General features: G+C 33.5%; 2 protein-coding genes across 3 annotated transcripts in view; both read left to right on the forward strand.

The window, feature by feature from the left end:
• The window catches only part of Cadps (calcium-dependent secretion activator 1), a 68,371-nt gene extending 64,423 nt beyond the window's left edge, over positions 1–3,948 (forward strand). Inside the window, exons 28-33 of the mRNA XM_073090028.1 lie at positions 249–373; positions 762–870; positions 1,076–1,210; positions 1,685–1,818; positions 2,142–2,244; positions 2,887–3,948. Of these exons, the coding sequence (XP_072946129.1) occupies positions 249–373; positions 762–870; positions 1,076–1,210; positions 1,685–1,818; positions 2,142–2,244; positions 2,887–2,958 (678 nt within the window). The 3' untranslated portion in view covers positions 2,959–3,948. The remainder of the gene's footprint in view (positions 1–248; positions 374–761; positions 871–1,075; positions 1,211–1,684; positions 1,819–2,141; positions 2,245–2,886) is intronic.
• Positions 3,949–7,606: 3,658 nt separating this feature from the next.
• LOC140754676 (uncharacterized) overlaps positions 7,607–19,491 on the forward strand; it is a 37,573-nt gene continuing 25,688 nt past the window's right edge. Inside the window, exon 1 of one of the 2 annotated variants that reach the window (XM_073089710.1) lies at positions 7,607–7,925. The gene's annotated coding sequence lies outside the window, so the exon portion shown is untranslated. The remainder of the gene's footprint in view (positions 7,926–19,491) is intronic. The other variant, XM_073089709.1, reaches the window with a different exon arrangement.

The following is a 19,491-nucleotide window of genomic DNA, read 5'->3' on the forward strand; positions in this document are numbered from 1 at the left end:
AGAGAAATCAAAATATAAAAATAAAAATGTACAGTAAATACGAGTGGTATATTTTGTCTGTTAGTAATATAATCCCGAATAATATCTAATATTATCTCGAAATATTTAAGGTCTAGTACAGGTTTTGCCATTTCAGCATTTTTACTAATCTCGTCGGAGTTAGCCCTTCTTTCTACCTGTTGCATGGCGATATCGCATAGATCTCTGTCCCATAGCTTAACATGTGTTGCTCCCTCGGCCTTTTCCAGTATAACACAAAAATGGAATCCCAGATCGATGCGTGCCTCCAAGCGATGGCTACGGGCATGACGACACGCCTTTCAGCAGTCCTCGAAGCTACGTTGGGAAAGATTGCCAGATTTGATGAGGGAAGGCAAGTACAAGATAATACTTTAAGATGAAAGAAATAGGAGATAATTAGTTGAGTATCAATACAGTATTAAGCAGAGAAAATGATCTTTACTTTTGCATTATGCTGGTAGAACCAATACAGTGCGATCGGAAAGGTACCACCACTTTACCTGTTTCTAGCGTCAAGCAATTTTGCGCTTCGGTAGACGGGTGTGGATGCCTGCTGACTTACATAACATGCGGACCATCTTTAACCTCAGATGTGATAACACGTCCTATGTAATTAATTTATAAAGATTCGGTTACAGATATTCATGAGCAGCAATGACCACTTATCACCAGTCATCGTCAATCAAGTGTGGCTTGTCAATCAAAGAGTGTAAAGAAATTAAATTCCAAAACTTTTCCAGCCTGATCGGGTCCATCATGACTATTGCAAACGTATCGGGCTCCGGAAAGGACATCGGGCAAGGCTACGTCAACTTCATGAGGAACTCCATGGACCAGATTAGGTCGAAGGTAACTTTTGGCCTGTGCAAGAAAATATGCAGATTCCTAAACCGAATAATGTGTTGATCACAACTTTTTCTTCATTTCTTCGTCAGGTCTGCATTGAAGAAATTTCTAATTTAAGAGGAATATTTATTGTATTATGTATTAATGTTTTCTCCTTATTTTTAGCATCATGTGGCTATTTTTGCCAATCTTTATGTCATAATTCTAGGTGACAGATGAGCTGTGGATTCTCCAGCTGTTCGAGCACTGGTACAGCATCCAGATAAACATGATCAACACCTGGCTCGGGGAAAGGCCCGCCTTGCATCCGCAGCAGGTCGCCTGCCTTTCCATCGTCATGAAGGTAAGATTTTCAAATTCACTAACTCAGACTGGATCATCTCGTACTTCTTCATTCTTCGGCAACTAGTTTTGAGGTGTTAGTACCAACACCACCGCTGAACCTATTTCCAGTTTCAAGCAGTTTTCAACCAGTTTCATGCAATAACAGGCGGTAAAGACTCCGCTGAGGACCCATGAAGAATTTTATCAAATATGAATATGATAGACAATTGTCTAAACAGTTTTAAAGAACATATTCAATTGTAAAATTAAAAAGGGTAGACAACGAATCTTGAAGACGAAAGCTGGCAAATTTGGCAATGGGAGATCTCCCACCGGCGAGATGATCATGTCCTGGGTCCGTGCTCCGACAGTCCCAATTCGGTAATTGTATATGTATAAGATGTTTAGAAAACTTCGATAACGTGATGCAGAATACTCGTGGCGCCATCTTTTGACGAATAGCATTACGTAACAATTGATAAATTTTCCCCAGAAAATGTACAGCGACTTCGAGCTCCAGGGAGTGATCGATGACAAGCTGAACTCAAAGACGTACCAGGGTGTCGCCGCCAGGATGCACACGGAGGAGGCCACGTGCAGCCTCATGCTGACACAGCAGGAGTCTGGGTAAGGCCTACAACCTACGAACTTCATTTCGATTTCGTTATTATATATACTCATTAACTTTTTAGGTGTGGTTACTTGTGTCTTGGTTTTACCTTTCCCTTATAACAGCATTATTAACTTATGTTTAAAATTCTAAACAAGGTTGTATTTTCTTAAATTTTGATTCGGAGATCTTACTTTATTCTTTATTTATTGTTTTTGGTTTTATTAATTGCATCAAATAAATTAGACATAAAGAAAACATGTAATAATACAAAGAAAAGTAAATTACTAGGTCATTTAAAAATCATAAATTGATTTAGTTTAATTCTCTACCGTTGCAGAGGTGGCGATGAGGGATCAGAGGAGGGCTCACGCGGCAAATCCAAACTGGAGTCTCTCACGGAGGACGCGAAGCTTGGAAATGTTACCGCTGTTGTAGGAAAGGTAATTGTGCTGTACATTTATTTTGTCTATGGACGGAACATGGTTGCCAGATCCTGCCAAGATCATCTTGGCTGTGCGACTGTGTTGTGACTTTGACAGCTAGATGTTTTATACAGATAAAATAGTGATTATAATAGGTAATTCAGTTTGAATTCATCGCTATATTTCTAATAGAACAATAAAAACATTTTTGTCAAGTAATATGATTTAAATAAATATTAAAAATATCTTGTGTAACTTAAAGCTTGTGTGTTTCTTTCATTCAAGTTTTTGCAAGGTGGTGCCCAGATATTTTCACAGATATTGTTACTTTTATAGAAGATAAATAATTTTGAAGGTGGTAGAACCCTTTGTGGTTCAAATCTGGCGGCACCACCGCCACATTATTTCTACCTAATAACAGCAGTGTTAGGCGCTGCTGTGTTCCGGTTTGAAGGGTGTGGTAAGACTTTACCGAGGCGTTCCAGCTTATTCCTCAAGGGTAGCGGCGCAGGTGCCCGGCCTCAAGTAGGAATATTTAATCCTATCTGGGGTTGATTACAGATGTCCATGGGCGGCAGTAGCCACTTACCATCAGGTGGACTGCATGCTCGTCTGCTACTCCCATATTAAAAAAAATGATTTAATTTATTTTGTTTTCAGGTCGGCAACATTTTCGGTCGTGGTATCGGCGAGTTATCAACAAAGCTAGGCGGAGCTTCGTCTTGGTTTTAGTTTTAGTGCATATCTATCTATTTCACATTCTTCTCTATATCTCTATAATACCTTTCATGCTATAATACCTACGTAATCAGTTACAAGTTGAGATTGATAAGCTTGTGGTATCACCAAACAATATCCTTATATCGGAGCAGAGGTAAAAAGAACGGGTGCTTGTTTTTAAGTAATATTAGATCTAAAAGTTCAAAATCTAAGTAAAGTCTATGTAAACACGTTCTGTGATGTCGATAAAATCTTCCCTTGCGTTATAATCTAATAATAAATACTGCATTATGTCGATACTATTTTTTCTACGCGACGACGTAAAAAAGTAAATATTGTCGACGTAATATTAGATGCAGTCGCCATTACGTGCACGGGCACACAAGATGGCGTCCTGTCAGTTGCCAGTGCGTAGCTTAGTTTTAAATTAGTGTAAACGAGGTTAGATTTTATTTTATAAAAAAAGCTTTTTAATGTACAGATAGATATTTTCGTTGGAAGCAAGTAATATGTGTTAGGTGTGAATATTAAGTCTAGTATTTGATAACACGGATGATCTAAGAGAAACAAAATATAGGTATGAGTGCATAATATTTAAACACAATGCTACAATAAGGAAACATATCGCTTTGGCTAACTATTGTGTTATGAAAAACACAATGATGAAAATTTCAAAAAAGATGTGTATTGCGAAGAATGTTATTTAGTAAATTATTTAAATATCGAATAGGCGAAACATTTTAAGTGTAATAAAAATACCTCTACGCTACCATGAGCTCATTTCGTTAACATTTTCTGTTTTTCTAGCACTAATACTTCCGTGCTTCTTTATCTATCTTTCGTCTAGAAAATTGAATCCCGCTTTACGAATGACATCGCTTAGAAATAGTGCAGTTTTAAATGCAACCTTTTCTATAATAAAAAAAAAACAATATTTTTCTAATAATGACGTGCCCGTTTTAGAAGCAGCTGTTGGTTCAAAATAGCGAATTTACAATAATTAAATTCTAGTCTCTCTTTTGGAGTAGTGTAATTTATTCTTTATAGTTTAATTGCTCTCTAGATTCTAATAAGATCTACATTTTACCTTGAACTAGTCAGATTACATGACTTTATATAATACTATCATAGTTATATTTGTTAACAAAAAATATTCTTCTACGCTACTATCAATTTTTGAACGAATAGAGGAGAATTTAAAGTTCTTAGAATAAAAATTAAATAGCAAATAATTGCGATGCTGATTCGCCTTAGTAACCATTTGGGAAAGGCTCGGGGAATTGATCTTAGAAATATTTCAGGTTATTTTTACACATTCACAAAGTGTCACTTATTATATTTTTAGGTTATATTTCGCTACATGCAATCTTCATATACACACTGTAGTTTAAATATACAAAATGAAAGCACGATGAGACTTCAGTAAAGCCCGATTCCTATAATATATCGTTCGATAGGATATTGAAATGATTTATAGGTTACTGCCGGTAATATAAGCGGTGTTAAAAGTTGATATAGGATTCGGGCGAAAGTCTCTCACTAAAATTACGACAGTAATATCATACGACCAAGTAGGTAAACATTATAATCTGCTCATAAACTAATTTCTCATACTAAGTGTATAATTTTTAAACAATAGCAATTTACTGGGAAAGTTATACCTAGAACGGCACACTAGAATTGTCTCGGCACCATAAGGATTAAGGAAATATGGCTCAGTAAATAGTAATACGTATATTCTTACATTAATAAGCATAGTAAGCATCTATCTATATGATTTTTAATTAATAAAACGTGCATTCTATTTAATTATTGTACCTCTCAATTTTTATAATTCTTCTTCACTCTCTCATGATTTTACTATTTGGCGCTGAATAAAAACAATATCGAAACAATTTATTTAAATTAACTAATTTCACACTGGGTCTACGGATGTCTCTTCAATATTTATCGAAATATTTTCAATAAGTGTAATGGCAACATACTACTTACTCTAAATGATTATTCAATGACTACGGCTATGTACTAGCAACTCCTTTCATTCGATACAAAGTGATGCCATTACATTTTTTGATAAAAATAAAACTTCTTCATTTTATTTTAAAATATAAAACATAATGTTCTATGATGAAATAATTAGACAAATTGGAGTAAATGTAAAATGGTTATATACTTATACAATGATGTAGAAGGTTAGAGTAATAATATACAAGACAAATTATACAAAACATGTAGATCCAAAGAGGGGGATGCTTATTTATACATCGCTGTATAATTTGTAAAGGCTTAGAATGCACGCACGTAATAGTGTATTTACGGCTAGATTATACAATAAATGCATTGTAATCTTAGAAAATAGAATAAACTGTACCGTTTTTAAAAATTATAACAAACTCGATCGGCCTGAAGATGAATTGAAATGAATTTGAATAATGACGCAGTACATTTTATTAGTACTCACCATAGTGGGTTCTAATTTTTTATTGCCAATATTTTGCTGTAACACGATAAAATATCAGCAATATAGAAATTGAAACCCCCTGAACATAAGTAATTATATTATAAAAAATATTAATTCCGCGACCATGTCACTTTAAAAAAAAATACTTATAAAGTAGTTGAAAAGATCTAAAAATATTTTTGTCACAACTACGTAGCGTGCAATTGGTTTGTAAATCTATAGATTAGTTTATAAAAAATATGAAATCCATAGATTTGATAACCAATTGCTAACCACTCAGTCGGATACTACCAAGAAGCCTTAGTATTTGGTCTGGGCGACGATAGTGTATTTGATATATAGATGGCGCTAATTCTATATAATTCTGCGAACAGCGCTCACATTTGAAACATCGAATGTCAAAAATATTACAACATGGTATTCATTGTAGCGCTCTAGCGGCTAGAATTAGCAACTACCGTCTGCCGCGATTCCGTAAATTCTTTAGTCTATTTTCTAAGATTATTACTAACGTGCCTATAACCTTTCTAATAATCGCCATAGATTAATAATCATTGTAATACATTCATAGTTTGTTAATGTGTCGGAAAGTCGCTCACCATCGCTTGGTTAACTCATTGAGCGCTCCGAAAGCAAGAGGATACAATAAAATATTTACAATAAAAATGTTTACTGTTTCTTTGTTCTTTTATTCCTATAACCCAATATATTTATTTTAAAGTTAAGTTTATGTATTTATAGCAAGAAGTCGTCTTCTCCCCTTTTATGCCGCCACTGCTGGCCACTGGTATCTCTCAAAGTAAGATGGTTTAGACCGTCGCGCTGGAAAAGTGCAATTAGGTAGACTTTACACTCCCCTGCCTGTCGTAAGAGGCAATTAAAAGGGGGATTCTAGGGTCGTGGGTGGCAAGAGTGGGAGCTCAAACCGCCCGGCCAACAGCCCCGGGAAGGACGGCGGTAGGTATGTGTGGTCGCATACCGTCGTACGCACCAGGCGGTGTGGCGAGCGTTAAGCACACCTAGGCGGAGCCCGACGGGGCAACGCGCTAAGAGGACTCCGGTTGCGTTCCCTTGGAGACAATGAAAAAACTTACAAATGCACTAGTCGCCCTACGATTTTTGAAAGTTCCCCTCGATTTCTGTGGTCTGCCATCATCAGATCCTGATTTTTTTATAATAGCCACATATATTTCCCACGGTGACCATGGCAAATATCTTTTTCCAACAAAAAAAAACATCAAAATCGGTTCATAAACGAAGAAGTGAACCCCAAACAAACAAAAAAAACTTATATACCTTCGAATTGAGAAAGCTCCTCCTTTTTTGAAGTCGGTTAAAAAGTAAAATAATTGAGTACAAAGATGGTCCTGTAGTCTCATAATTCTTTAGTAAAATCATTCATTTTACAAATCGGATATCGGCGTAATGACCCGTTAACTTTTATTCGACAATCAAGTCTTACTTCAATATTTTTCATTCATAATTTTATGTTATTACTTATTACTCATGGTCAACAGAGCCATCTCGCACAAGTGCAATGAACTTAACGTTTTTTTTTATTTATCTGACAATACAGCGTCAGCTGATTTATTATGGCTTTGGGATTTATGGTATTGCCAGACAGATATAAAATTATACACAAAATTTTGGTAAGCAAGTTTCCTACTCATTTTAAATGTTTCATTTTAATAATAACATACTTCCTTAAAATATGAAAAACGTTCAAGTAGTTTATAAATTATTATCAAAACGTTTTTTTCCAGACGAAAATTATTATAAAGTAAGAATATATATGACCGGGTACATACCGGGTACAATATGTTAAAAAATACAAACTTATTCCGTTGTTTTACTTTACTGCATCGAAATCCTGTAAAACTAATGAACTAAGTATATAAACTTAATCCAACCGGCGACCTAGTTAACAAGCATTTACGGAGTAACGTCCACAAATACATTTTCAAAATAGCACGTACACCAATATTGACTTCGGAGATTCTTCACTTAACACCTCCCAATCAATTAATTTTCACTTCCAGCACCGCCAATGTGATTACAGATGCTCTGGAAAGCGATTTGTGCCAACGCACATTTTTAAACATTTGACCTATTTTTAGTAATGCTAATAATAATAAAAGGTAGGTAACGTGAACCTCTTCTCTCAGCTCGCGAAGAATTCTGTTGGACGCTACGCGTGTGTTGGGACATTTCTTTTCTTCCTCTGGTAACACTTGCAACAAGTCAACGAATAATACTTTTATTCAGAATTACAGCAGTTTAATATTCTGTAAAACTATAAAGCGTATTTTTAAATTACTCAGAATCAGAGGAAATAATTTATTACGTTATTTATTGTTGTTTGAAACATAATTGTGGGTGAAAAGGTGCGCAAAACAAGCAACACCAAGTTTGAGAAGTTTGACAATTTTGACATATCGCAGTGAAGTAGTGAAGACAGTGAACGTGTGTGTTGTTTAAACGAATATTTATTTTTATGTAGTGATTTTAAGGAAATATTGTAAGTGTTGACATAAACATTGTTTATTTCTAACGTAGTTATATACTAACTAAGTTAAGTGCTAGTGTTCCATTTATTTAACGCACTAACTCTCTCTTTCCCGGAAATGCTTGTTATGTAGGGCTGAAAAAATGAAAAAAAAAACGTATGTGGCCAGTATCGCCTGTTGCATTACTTGCATTCCGATGTTATTACGTGGTCTGTGGCTCGTTGCACTCTGTGATTTACTTTTTGGCGCGACATAATAAAGTTTTAGCGAATTTCAGAGCGCGGATTTCGGGATTCTTAAAATAGCCAAAAGATGAGCAAACGAGTAAATGACGAGTAGAAATATGTCAGTAGGTGAGGGTTAGGATACCTGAAATTAGAAATAGTTTTACCTTAGCCCAAATACCAGAGTCGAACAGTGATCCCAATTACTTACATAATATTTTTTAAATATTTTAAGAAACTTCTTTTCCAACCTGTTTGCGCCAAGTTCAATTTCTTCGGCAACACACTATACTTTCAACGTATTTAAAAATATTCACGGTAATATTAAAAAAGTGAAATAATGATCTTTATTTGCAATCTTAATAAATAAAACAAAATAAATGAACTATGAGTGAGCCGTTGATGGCTTTAATAAAATTGTATATTTTAAAGTAAATATATTGTATTATGTATGTATTGCATATAATAATCATTTACTTATTATCATGAATTAAACTAAATAATCCCAAACACAAATTAGCTTGTTCTTATAAGAAATTTTAAAAGTAAGAAATAATATAAGAAAATCTTTATTTACAAGAATACCAAAAATACATATATGAATTTTTAAATTATGCTTCATAATATAGATTATAATTTCCAAGAAATACTATTACTATTTATAAGAATACCTACCTGGTATATAATGAATAAGTGTATGAAGTTTCGAGTTAATTTGTTTATTATTATCATTTCATTTCTTGCACACAAATATTGCCTTTTGCATGCACATTCCATTCCCAATGTTGCTGGAAGAAATTTCATTTTGAAATAAGCTATCCTTCATCTACACTATATAATATTATAAAGAGGAAAACTGTTTGTTTGGTTGTAATGAATAGGCTCAAAAACGACTGGATCAATTTTAAAAATTCTTTCACCATTCAAGAGCTAAATTATCCACAAGTAACATAGGCTATACTTTATATGAAATATATTTGATAAATAGATTTTGAGGCAGTATAAAGTTTGCCGGGTCAGCTAGTATTTTATATTTATCATATTTGTATTCTTACGATTTCTGTGTACAAAAACTTATTAAATAAATAAATTTGTCATCAAGTAAATGGTATTCTCGCTATGTACATGGATATAAGACTAAAAGACACCAAATATTTACTTTTAAGTGGATAATTCCTCATTATCTAAACTTGACTCGGTAACATAGATAATGGTCCATTAGTCTTGAACATTCTTTGGATAACTTAATCTACTCCTTGTTAAGATAATTTTCAAGTTAGTTTACCTATTAAGATTAATATTGTGATGTTAATTTTCTGTAAATTATTTTACACTTATTTCTGTAAGTAAGAAACTGGTATGCAGTAATAATCAACCTCGGATAGAGGTTTGTCCTATTTCATGTGTCTATAGCGCATATAAGTTTCGAAGGGTGGGAGTGATCTTTTAACAGCAATAATACTGTTCACAAATTTGCTGTTTTAAATACATTCCATCGTATGTTACATGGTTGCTTGTTCATTCCCCAAAAATGAAATTGAAAACTTATTTGAAAGTGATCTGTGAAGACTGTGCTTGTTAGCATCAATTTAGTTTTCAAACTTCAATTAATTACTATACTATGTATATATTTCTGTTAGATTCATCAGATGGTAGGGTATTTAAATACTTAAATATACACAATTAAATTTAATAATATATCTGAAATGTTATTGGTAGCTTGTTAATATTTTTACACATCTGATAACCACAAAAAATGTTGCTTGCTTATATTTTTTTAATAGTTCTTCCATACTTTACCTGCATTCTCTAAAAATAGGTACTATATTTTTGGATTCTATTTAAAAAATATACTTTTTTTATTTAATAATTGGCAGCCCTAATCTGTACCCCTAAACCGCCTAAAATACTGCTTTCTGTGTCACGATTTTTTTAATATAGAAATACAAATTTAATATTTTTTCTCCAATTCATTATGGTTTCTCTCAACCACTACTTACAACTATTTTTGTTTACATGCAACAACATTGTCTTTCTGTTTGCGTGCGATCTATAGGCTGTTGAATAATTAATGTGTTTATATTATTATGTTCGTTTTAACAGGTATTGCAATGCACAACAAGCAATTATTACTCATGTAAACGCTAATTGTGTGACAAACAATACATGTAGATTTTCTATGGCACGTAATAATACGAAATTTTGTTAGAAGAAGGAATTTAGACGTTTTTTCGGTTGTAAATCAGCGTAAACGAACACATTTTTTTGTTGATTTATCCGTAGACAGAAATTGATACTTTTTGAAGATTCGTCTAATATTCATCCAGACTTTGGAAGTCTATTGCGTAATAGGCCCTCGTTATTTTGTGCCACAATTGCTTCTGTGAAGTCAGAATCCTATTCTTTTTATTGTAGTGTTTTACAGAGGTCCTCTTGGTCAGAGCGATCGGTGCTTCGCTTACTAAGACTATTTTACCACTCGAGAGTCTTTCTTTGTAAACGGATCCATTGTCATTAGTTAGCTTATTCTGAGTTATGTAAGTATGTCTGTCAGCTCTGACGGTCTACATTTCTACATCTTCGCGAATTCGACTGCGAAGCGAAATGCTTAGGTACTCAGGAAAAAAATACTATTATGTGTCATAGCTTAACTTAGCGTAAGTCCTGGAATTTTAATCGTCTATTATTCTATTGATGACCTATTTAGGGTATGATATCATATTGGGAAGCATAGGCCATTAAACGAGAGATGAAATAACTTACTCTGATTCTATGACTGGGCCCGGACGGCGTTTGCCGCCAACTCCAAACTTCTACAAACGTTTGTCTTGATCAAAAAGACGCTACCAGCGCTTGCAAAAAAAACACTTTATCCACATCTTTGAATTTGTGACACTTTGGCAAATGTGCGGACGCGGGATAAAAATCTTGCACAGCACACAAGCATCTTTAACTTGACGACACGTCGTGTCGCAAGCCTCATATCGTGAGATCGGATCCGGCATGTACCAACTGCCAAGTGCACTGGAACTTCCGGACGTAATTACAACTATTATCACCACTGTAATTACGTGTAAACGTGGCGTTCGTGTAGAAATGCCCGGTCGCAATTTACCTTCTGGTATACTTAAAACGCTATTACTATGCGTAAAAAAATAAGCGTTTAGTTGTCTTGATATGGTCGAAGTAAACAATGTTACTGAATAGTAGTGACCGGTTTCGGCTAAGTTTCGGCCAAAAAAGAGGTTTCGGACTAAGTTTCGGTTATAGGCGAATGGGCCGAAGTTTTTGGCATGACGAGCTACCTCTTATTAGTCAGAGTTTGTTTATATTTTTATGTATTCCATTCAAAAAAATACAATTAAATAGAGGTAACTGGACTAAATGCTTCTATGAGTGTGTATTACTCTAAATTCAAGAGAATTGTATAATTTTTCATAAACCTAAAAAAGTGTTCGTGTCGGCCAAAAATAGGGTGGTTTGTTTTTTCATTTTGGCTGCAAAAACAGTTTCGGTCGACCAGTACTGAATAGACACCTTAATGAAAGATATACTATCATAGTTTAATAGATCAATCAAATAGTAAAGCGGTAAGGCCACGCTGTTGAAATTCCTTTTAGTTGAGTCTGCAGCTTTACTTACTATAAAGAAATAAAGACTTACTAAATTGTCAAAAAAAAAACAAAAGTTAATGATTAATGGCAGACAAGGTAGTAATCTTTTTGTATGTAACAGGATGACTTAGTTATCTTGTTTTCAAAAGATCATTAAATATATTCAATATTCTTGAGCTTCGGGAGAATTCTAAATTAAGTAGTAAAAATAAGGAGCCAAAATTTTCAAAAGAACGTTTATTTTCGTGAACGTAAATCAAGTCAAAAAATCTCATAAGTGTTGCTGAAAAAGTAATAAATTTCGAAAACTTGGCAAAACACTCAATGACGGCAGACCTACTTATTATAAATCAAAATAACTCCAAATAAATCATGAACAGCTATTATAATTTCGATGCACAATTTGTACTTAATGCCTTCAGAAATAATCAACTTTTAACATTTATTTACCTGAACAAAATATTACGAGTATGCCAAAAAAAAGTTATACTTGTAATTTCTTTGTCATACACTGAACGTGGTCACAATTTCATTAAAAATGCATATTGAGGCTTCGTAAAACTTTTAACATTGTTTGTCATTTAACTGTTCTAATTGAAATTAAGAAAGAAACAAACTGCATATTTTTTCAATTGGAAAAAAACGTGATCCTGAATTTTGTGACCCGTTGTCTATAGTAATTTTTATAGTGGTGGTATTTCTTTTAAGTTCACGGGACATCCACATAGTACTACCGTTGATGGAAATAATTATATAAGTATACAATTTATATCCAACCAAGTAACCTTAGTATGACTTTTTACGTTTTTACAAAAGTGACTGTTTTTGTATTTGTTTACGTATTTCCCATACATTTGCAATGAATTCTGATGCAGTCCACTAGGGGCACTGATTGAAATTGTATGGGCAAATACGTCATTTTTGTAAAAACGTAGAAACTCATACTAAGGATACTGGTCATTTTTTATCTCCAACGTACAGACAAAATGATTATGACTTATTTTTATTTATGCAAGCTCGTGACTGCACCGAACAATTGGCTCGATTGGATTGTATTGGTACAACCGATTGAATTAGGTCTGTAAACGGTCATTATAATCAATGCTGTTTACTTTCGCCTCAACAAACAATTATTTGATAAGTATTATTAGAAAGGATCGTTAGACTGACCTGTATAAGTACTTATTTCATTATTTCGTCAACGTTCAATTTTATATTGGTAAACTTAATGAGTTTTTATTTTGAAGGTACAGGTGTCTAATAATATAATTTCGAATAAGTCCCGTTTATATTTACAAAGGTTCAGTCATAAGACGTTTCAGACACGGGGCGTATTTGCGGTTGTTACGGTGGGTATAAAAATACGTAAAACAAATTGTATAAGAGAATGCTATTTTGTCTGTCACGGCACGCGTCTGAAACGATCTATGTCGGTAAATGTAAATTAACTCACCGTAAATTTTAGACCCTCAGTTGACGCAAATGAATATTTCAATTATGACGATAAAAGAGAAAAAAACAAGAATTATGATTAATATTATTTTGTGGTTTTCCGAGTATAGTAGCAGGCATATATGCCCATATTACCTGACAGAGTAGTAAAAGATAATAGAAGAATGGAAAATGTACAATACTTTAATATGTACATTACTAAAATGTAAAATATTTAAAATACTGTGTACATAATGCAGTTTCATTTATTCATAATAAAATATATTCATAATAACTCCAAACCAATTGCATATGAAACCAATCTTAGATTTAGGATTTGAACGAAAAGAAGTGGTTCAGTTGGCCAGCGTTGATTGTGATAGGATTATTTTGTTTGACTTATCCTAGAAAAAATATCTCACTCGCTTAGAAAATAAAATATTGCTTTAAAAGTCTGCTTTACGTTAGTTCTGTTATGATTTATCCAAATAAAATTATCTCACTCGTTTATAAAATAAAATATTGCTTTAAATATCTGTTTTATGTTATACTAGCTGACCCGGCAAACTTTGTACCGCCTCAAAATCTACTTCTCATATATATTTCATATAATATATATCCTATGTTACTCGTGGATAATGTAACTTTGGAATGGTGAAAGAATTTTTAAAATCGGTCCAGTAGTTTTTGAGCATATTCAAATCAAACAAACAAAGTTTTCCTCTTTATAATATTAGTATAGATATGATTTTACACTGAAATATCGAGGAATTGAGACATTTTATTATGTAACGGGTACTGTTTTACGTTGTTTCTGGTATTTAGCTTTTCTTTATTTTCACCATCCATCTGTTTTCAATATTTCAACAGTATCTAATGATCGCGCTGACCTAATTTCAACAATTTAAATTTCGCAACATACAAGGCAAATTACTTAAATCAAAGTCTTAACAGGTCAATGATTTGTAATGGAGTTTTCCTTTCATTTTCATTATCCTGTTTACTCCTTTGGAGTTAAATATAGAAGTTTAATAACTGATATTTCCTAATTAGCTTAAATATATAATAAAGTTGGGTATGTTGTTATTATTAAAGACAGGAAAACAGTTTTGCGGATTTAGAATATTCAGTTATGTTTTGTATTTAACGTCGCACCTTTAAAATGCGGTGACGTAAGTGCGAATACTATGCACTCGAGAAAATGCACTTGAATCAGGAGTGTTGCCTGCAAATTCCTCAATTTGAAATTAAAATTCCTCCCATCTAGCAGAACTTAACCTAATTATATTGGACAGTTTCGCACTTTCAAAGTGCTTTGTATACAAAATACTTATATAGAAATCAATCTGATGATGAGTGCATCACCACTTCTATCTAATGACTTCATTATAATTCTGAACCTTCGATGAATGGAACATACCAAATTAATAGCAGGGAACATCCTAAAATTCGTAGACGGTTAAGTACTTCAAAATGTACAAGGTTCGACCCGGAAGTCTTAAAAGGCAGAAATCTTAGGAACCCAGCTGAGACCTATCCAGACTGTCTGACTAAGTTTAATCGGTTCGGTTCGGTCTAGAAAGCATGAAATGTTACTCAAGTAAAATTCGTTAAATTTTACGCAAATTAAATTTTAGATCGTTACTGAACGTTAAGACGATTTATTCTAAATTCATTCCCTAATTGACGTCTTAGGGGTACTAAAGGATCATAACTTGCCATATACAAAATAACAGTACGTCATTACTTTCCTAGAGAGTAGATAACGTTGTTTTTGCCACCACATTATACTGACAAACCGTTTTCTCTAGTAGTGTCCGTAGCCCGACACTAATTCCGTACATTCGCTCCGCAATAAAATAAAAGTGATACGCCGTTCTCAGTTTAGATGGAGGTGTAAACGTAACTACTGGGCGACGCTCCAAGAAACAAAGTTCAAACGTTTTTTATTTCGATGCCATCAACAACTTTTCTGCTGATTCTTAGTGCGTGTTGTTTCTTGATGCCCTTTGAGGTGGGTTACGTGTATAGTAGTGTCAAGTTATTAGTCAGCCCTGCAAAGGTCAGTTATGAGCATCGATTGAATATATAATCTGAAAATTGAAGGTAATAAAAAAATTACGAGTAGATACGTCTGTCAAGGGTCTCCTGTTAGTAACGAAGTTCCGTAAGTAAACATTAACCCACGTATAATTTAGATCAAGCAAATGTTTTAAAGAAATTCCTATTTTCCCTTAAAACGTGTTTTAGATCCAAAAGCAACTGCCAAAATATTAATCCGATGTTAACAATATTATGTTTAATTAAGTTGTAATATCTATAAAATAAACTAAAAAATTCGAATACTTAAGTCTTACAGCTCATTTACAAAAGTCGATAATATTATATTCTAGTATTATTCTATTAACAATTTCTTACGCCAAATGGAGAGCAGTTGATTGAATTTAAATCACATTACTGAGAGAAATCTTTACGTTAAGTGAATCGAGATCTCTACTTCATTTATCTTACATTAGTCTTTACTTATTTCTAAACAAATATATAAATTGCAACGTATTTATGATTTCTATTTCAAAGTAATGGCCATTTTGTTAACTGCTGATTTTAAAACATAAACTCACTTTTGAAAGTGAGTCTGATTGAAAGTGATTTGGATTGAACTGATTGTATAATAAGTTTAATGTAATAATTAAATGCTCTCCCACTGCTGGGCATGGCTCGTCCGTCAGAGGAAAATGGATTTACACTACCGCCACTCTTGATGTTGATGGACAGACTTCAAACAGGTATTGAAAATTTTATAATATTTCTTGTGGTTTTCTCGCGAATTTTCCTTCAACGCTGAAGCAAGTAATAATCAATTTTTTATATGCACCTAATTTTGAAATTCAGGGATTCATGTGAAATCAGTCCAACACAGCTTTTCATTAATTGTGTAAATATACAGTGTCATAGGCGCCAGACTTCTTAACATAAATAATATCTACGTTTGCTGTGAGAATAACAAATGGAACTGCATTGATTAACATGTATAATGTACGAGTAGTTAATACATACACCTTGGGATGATTTTCCAAGTTTACTTTGGTCATATCGTTTGCTAGTGTATCATGGAAATGTTCCAAATGGAAATTCGATGCACCGAGTTCCAGGAAAATAGGATCGTTTCCAGGCTATTTCGGGCGTCATTTTGTTTGAATATATTTGACGGTACTTTTTTTGGGAAAATAACAGTGCGTTTTTTATAAGATTTAAGTAGCAACCAGCTTGCGGTCTACTTGACGATAAGTGGTCACTGTCGCCCACGGACATTTATGGTCAGCTCCATATAGTAGATTTTGACCTGCAGTTGTAGCCTCTCCTTAGGACTAAGATGGTCTCCTCACATGTAAGTCGGTATCCACAATCTTCCACCGAGACGTAGAAATAGAAGTGATAGTGCTACTTCTCGATTGAACTCTATTGGCTTTATCAGGCCCCATCTACATCTGGATATAAAACATTTCTCACTACTTCATTTTGAATATTGGTGGATGAACATTCAGTAGACAGGTAAATTATCAAAGAAACTGTTTCCGATCTCTTAACCTTAATGCCTTAGCTCTAACTATACCCACGGGTGGAATGCATGTGGTGCTATTCAAGTCTCATATCAGACCTACTATACTAGTCATACCTTTCTCACATGCCACTTTTTGTAATACAATGTGTTTGATACAAATAGCGGATTCACGAGACTATTTAGTGCTTAACGATCTTTATAATTATTGTAATACTAGCTTCTGCGTGCGACTCTCCACCGTACGTGTACAGCTTTACAATATTTGATACAAGAAACCCCCAAATATTGTAGAATTAAATTAATTGTACTGTATAATATAAAATCCTCTGACCTTTTGTAAAAATAACGTCAATATTATAGGTTACACAAACAATCGTCTTTTTTTTCGTTTAAATATCATGTAACTTGATTTGTTTTGAGTCCAGAAGGTGGCATATATTTTGATGTTCTTTACACAGACAGATATTTTAATTATATTTAGTTTTACATATAGAAAGAGCTGTGTCTAGACTAATGTGCCGCATAAAGTAAATTTCTCCAATGATATGTCTAAAAAAATACGTTTTCACAAGACATTAAGTTTTCTTATAGTTGTGGGATTACCGTAAATACTTAATTAAAATGAGAGAATAACGGACTGAGATGCATCCAATCGGAACACTGAATATGATAAAAAATTATAAAAATAAAATAATAGTGACCAACAACGCTTGTGGTGAAGTGCAATGAACGTCAAAATAATATATTTCTTGGACTTAAACTTCGCATGCTCTTGGTCGTAATATTTTTATGGAGCGTATTTTTTCTCTGCACAGTCATTTTAAGAAATTTGGGAGTTATACAGTATGAAATATGAGTTTGTTCTCAAATGATCATGGTTACGGTAGAATCTTAAATAATGTTAGATAATGGACTGGAAAATTATTAATCAACACAATTTTTGGGTGAGAAGGTTTAGGGTAAAAAGTTATCAAAACCCAAAGATTGTGTTGCTTACTTATTCTCTTACAGACAGAAACAGTGAGACTGTCAAAATTAACAAAAAGTCTTCGATTTTGGAAAGCTTACAAATCGGAAGTTTTTTTAATTCTCCGAAAATAATCGGTTTAATATGAATATTGAAGAAAAATACACAATTAATAAGCGTCAATTTTTATATAAGCAACAATAATTTCGCTCTTAAAAACTTTACATAAGCAACAAGAAATGGACCCTAAGAATTTATCATAAAACTCTTTAAAGAATAAAAGACATTGCCTCAGGATCATGGTCGTAAAGATATGCCACTAAATCATCACCATGATTCACAGGAACGTGCGCCAACACATTATATACTGACACTTACGTATGATCTTATGTGTAGGATGTGTAAACAGTGAACACGTGGAATATTTTGATCACTGTCTTTTGGTCTTTGAAATTGGATATTTGTTGACGTTTGACGATCATCATTGGATTTTTATAAACGTATAATCATCTCACTGAGACCCACGCAATTGAATGACGTAGAGAAGTAACCCACTGGCATGAATTTGATACTGTGATTCAAGCTGGTGGGTTTAGGTGGTCGAAACGTGGTCTCTCAATCGAGGAATGCCATGAACCTCTGATTTAATAATAGCAATAAGCGACCTAGAAACTAATTTTCATTTGCTTTAATGATGAAAGGAAACATCGCGGCATTAAGGGTTTCAAATTTTCGAATTGAATGTTTGATTTTTTTAAACTTTAAATGTTAGTTTCCAACACACTTACCAACCAAAGATAGTCTATGAGAAATATGTCCGCGAAGTAGGTACATTTTTTTATTTAATTCGTTGTTACTACTTACTCTACTAGCGGCACGATGAGTAAAAGTTTCGAGCATTCCTCCTGGAATTTCGATCTGAGCATTTTTTTCTTTAAATTTGGTTAATTAATACACTACGTCTTCTAGAATTATCTCCTTGCTATTAATATCGAAAATTTTCTCTTTGCATTTTGGTTCGAGTATCTTCTACTTCAACTTAGTTTCGAACCCTGTTTTCTTTAAATTAGGACTACACTGAACGTTTATCAATGCAGTCTTCGAACATTTTCTCCGACTTAAGTTTCGAGATTGTTTTCCTTGCATCGGATCTATATGCCTAGTACTGAATAGTACTTTATAGATCCAACGTTTATTTTTTACTGATTAACTCTATTTTTTTATAAATTCTTGATCGTGTTCCAAATATCCTTAACTTTGCTTGTAATTTGATTGTTGTTTATTGTTGTTTGTTGACTTTAAATAAACAAAATACTTTTTATGTAGTGGATTTAACAAACAGTGACGCTGGTATGATGTTCAAAGGGTGAAGTAGGACAGTCTTATAAGTTGTGTAGAGTGCTTAATTTTAAAAAGTTAGCAATATAGATTTGATTTACCCCAAGAAGTCGTCCTTTTTAATTAGGTGTGGGCTTGTGGTTAAATCCGAAGGCATCACCGCACCACCTATTTCCTAATAACACGTTTTAAGTCCTGCTATGTTCTGGTTTGGAGGGTGTAGTATGGGAGTTATACTTATCTGAGGCGTTCCTATTTAGTTCTCAGTTCTAGTAGCAACGCATTTGTGGCTGACCTCAGACGGGATTTAATCTTACCTGGGGTTGAATACAGAAGACCATGGGCGGTATAGCAATTCACCATCAAGTGAACTAAATACTCATTTACTAGTTCTATATTACAAAAAACATAATTACGTTTATAAAGCAAAAACCATTGCCA

Source organism: Epargyreus clarus, unplaced genomic scaffold (assembly GCF_041222505.1).
Source record: "Epargyreus clarus isolate Ecla_fem2 unplaced genomic scaffold, WU_Ecla_fem_2.2 ptg000031l, whole genome shotgun sequence".
Classification (NCBI taxonomy): domain Eukaryota; kingdom Metazoa; phylum Arthropoda; class Insecta; order Lepidoptera; family Hesperiidae; genus Epargyreus; species Epargyreus clarus.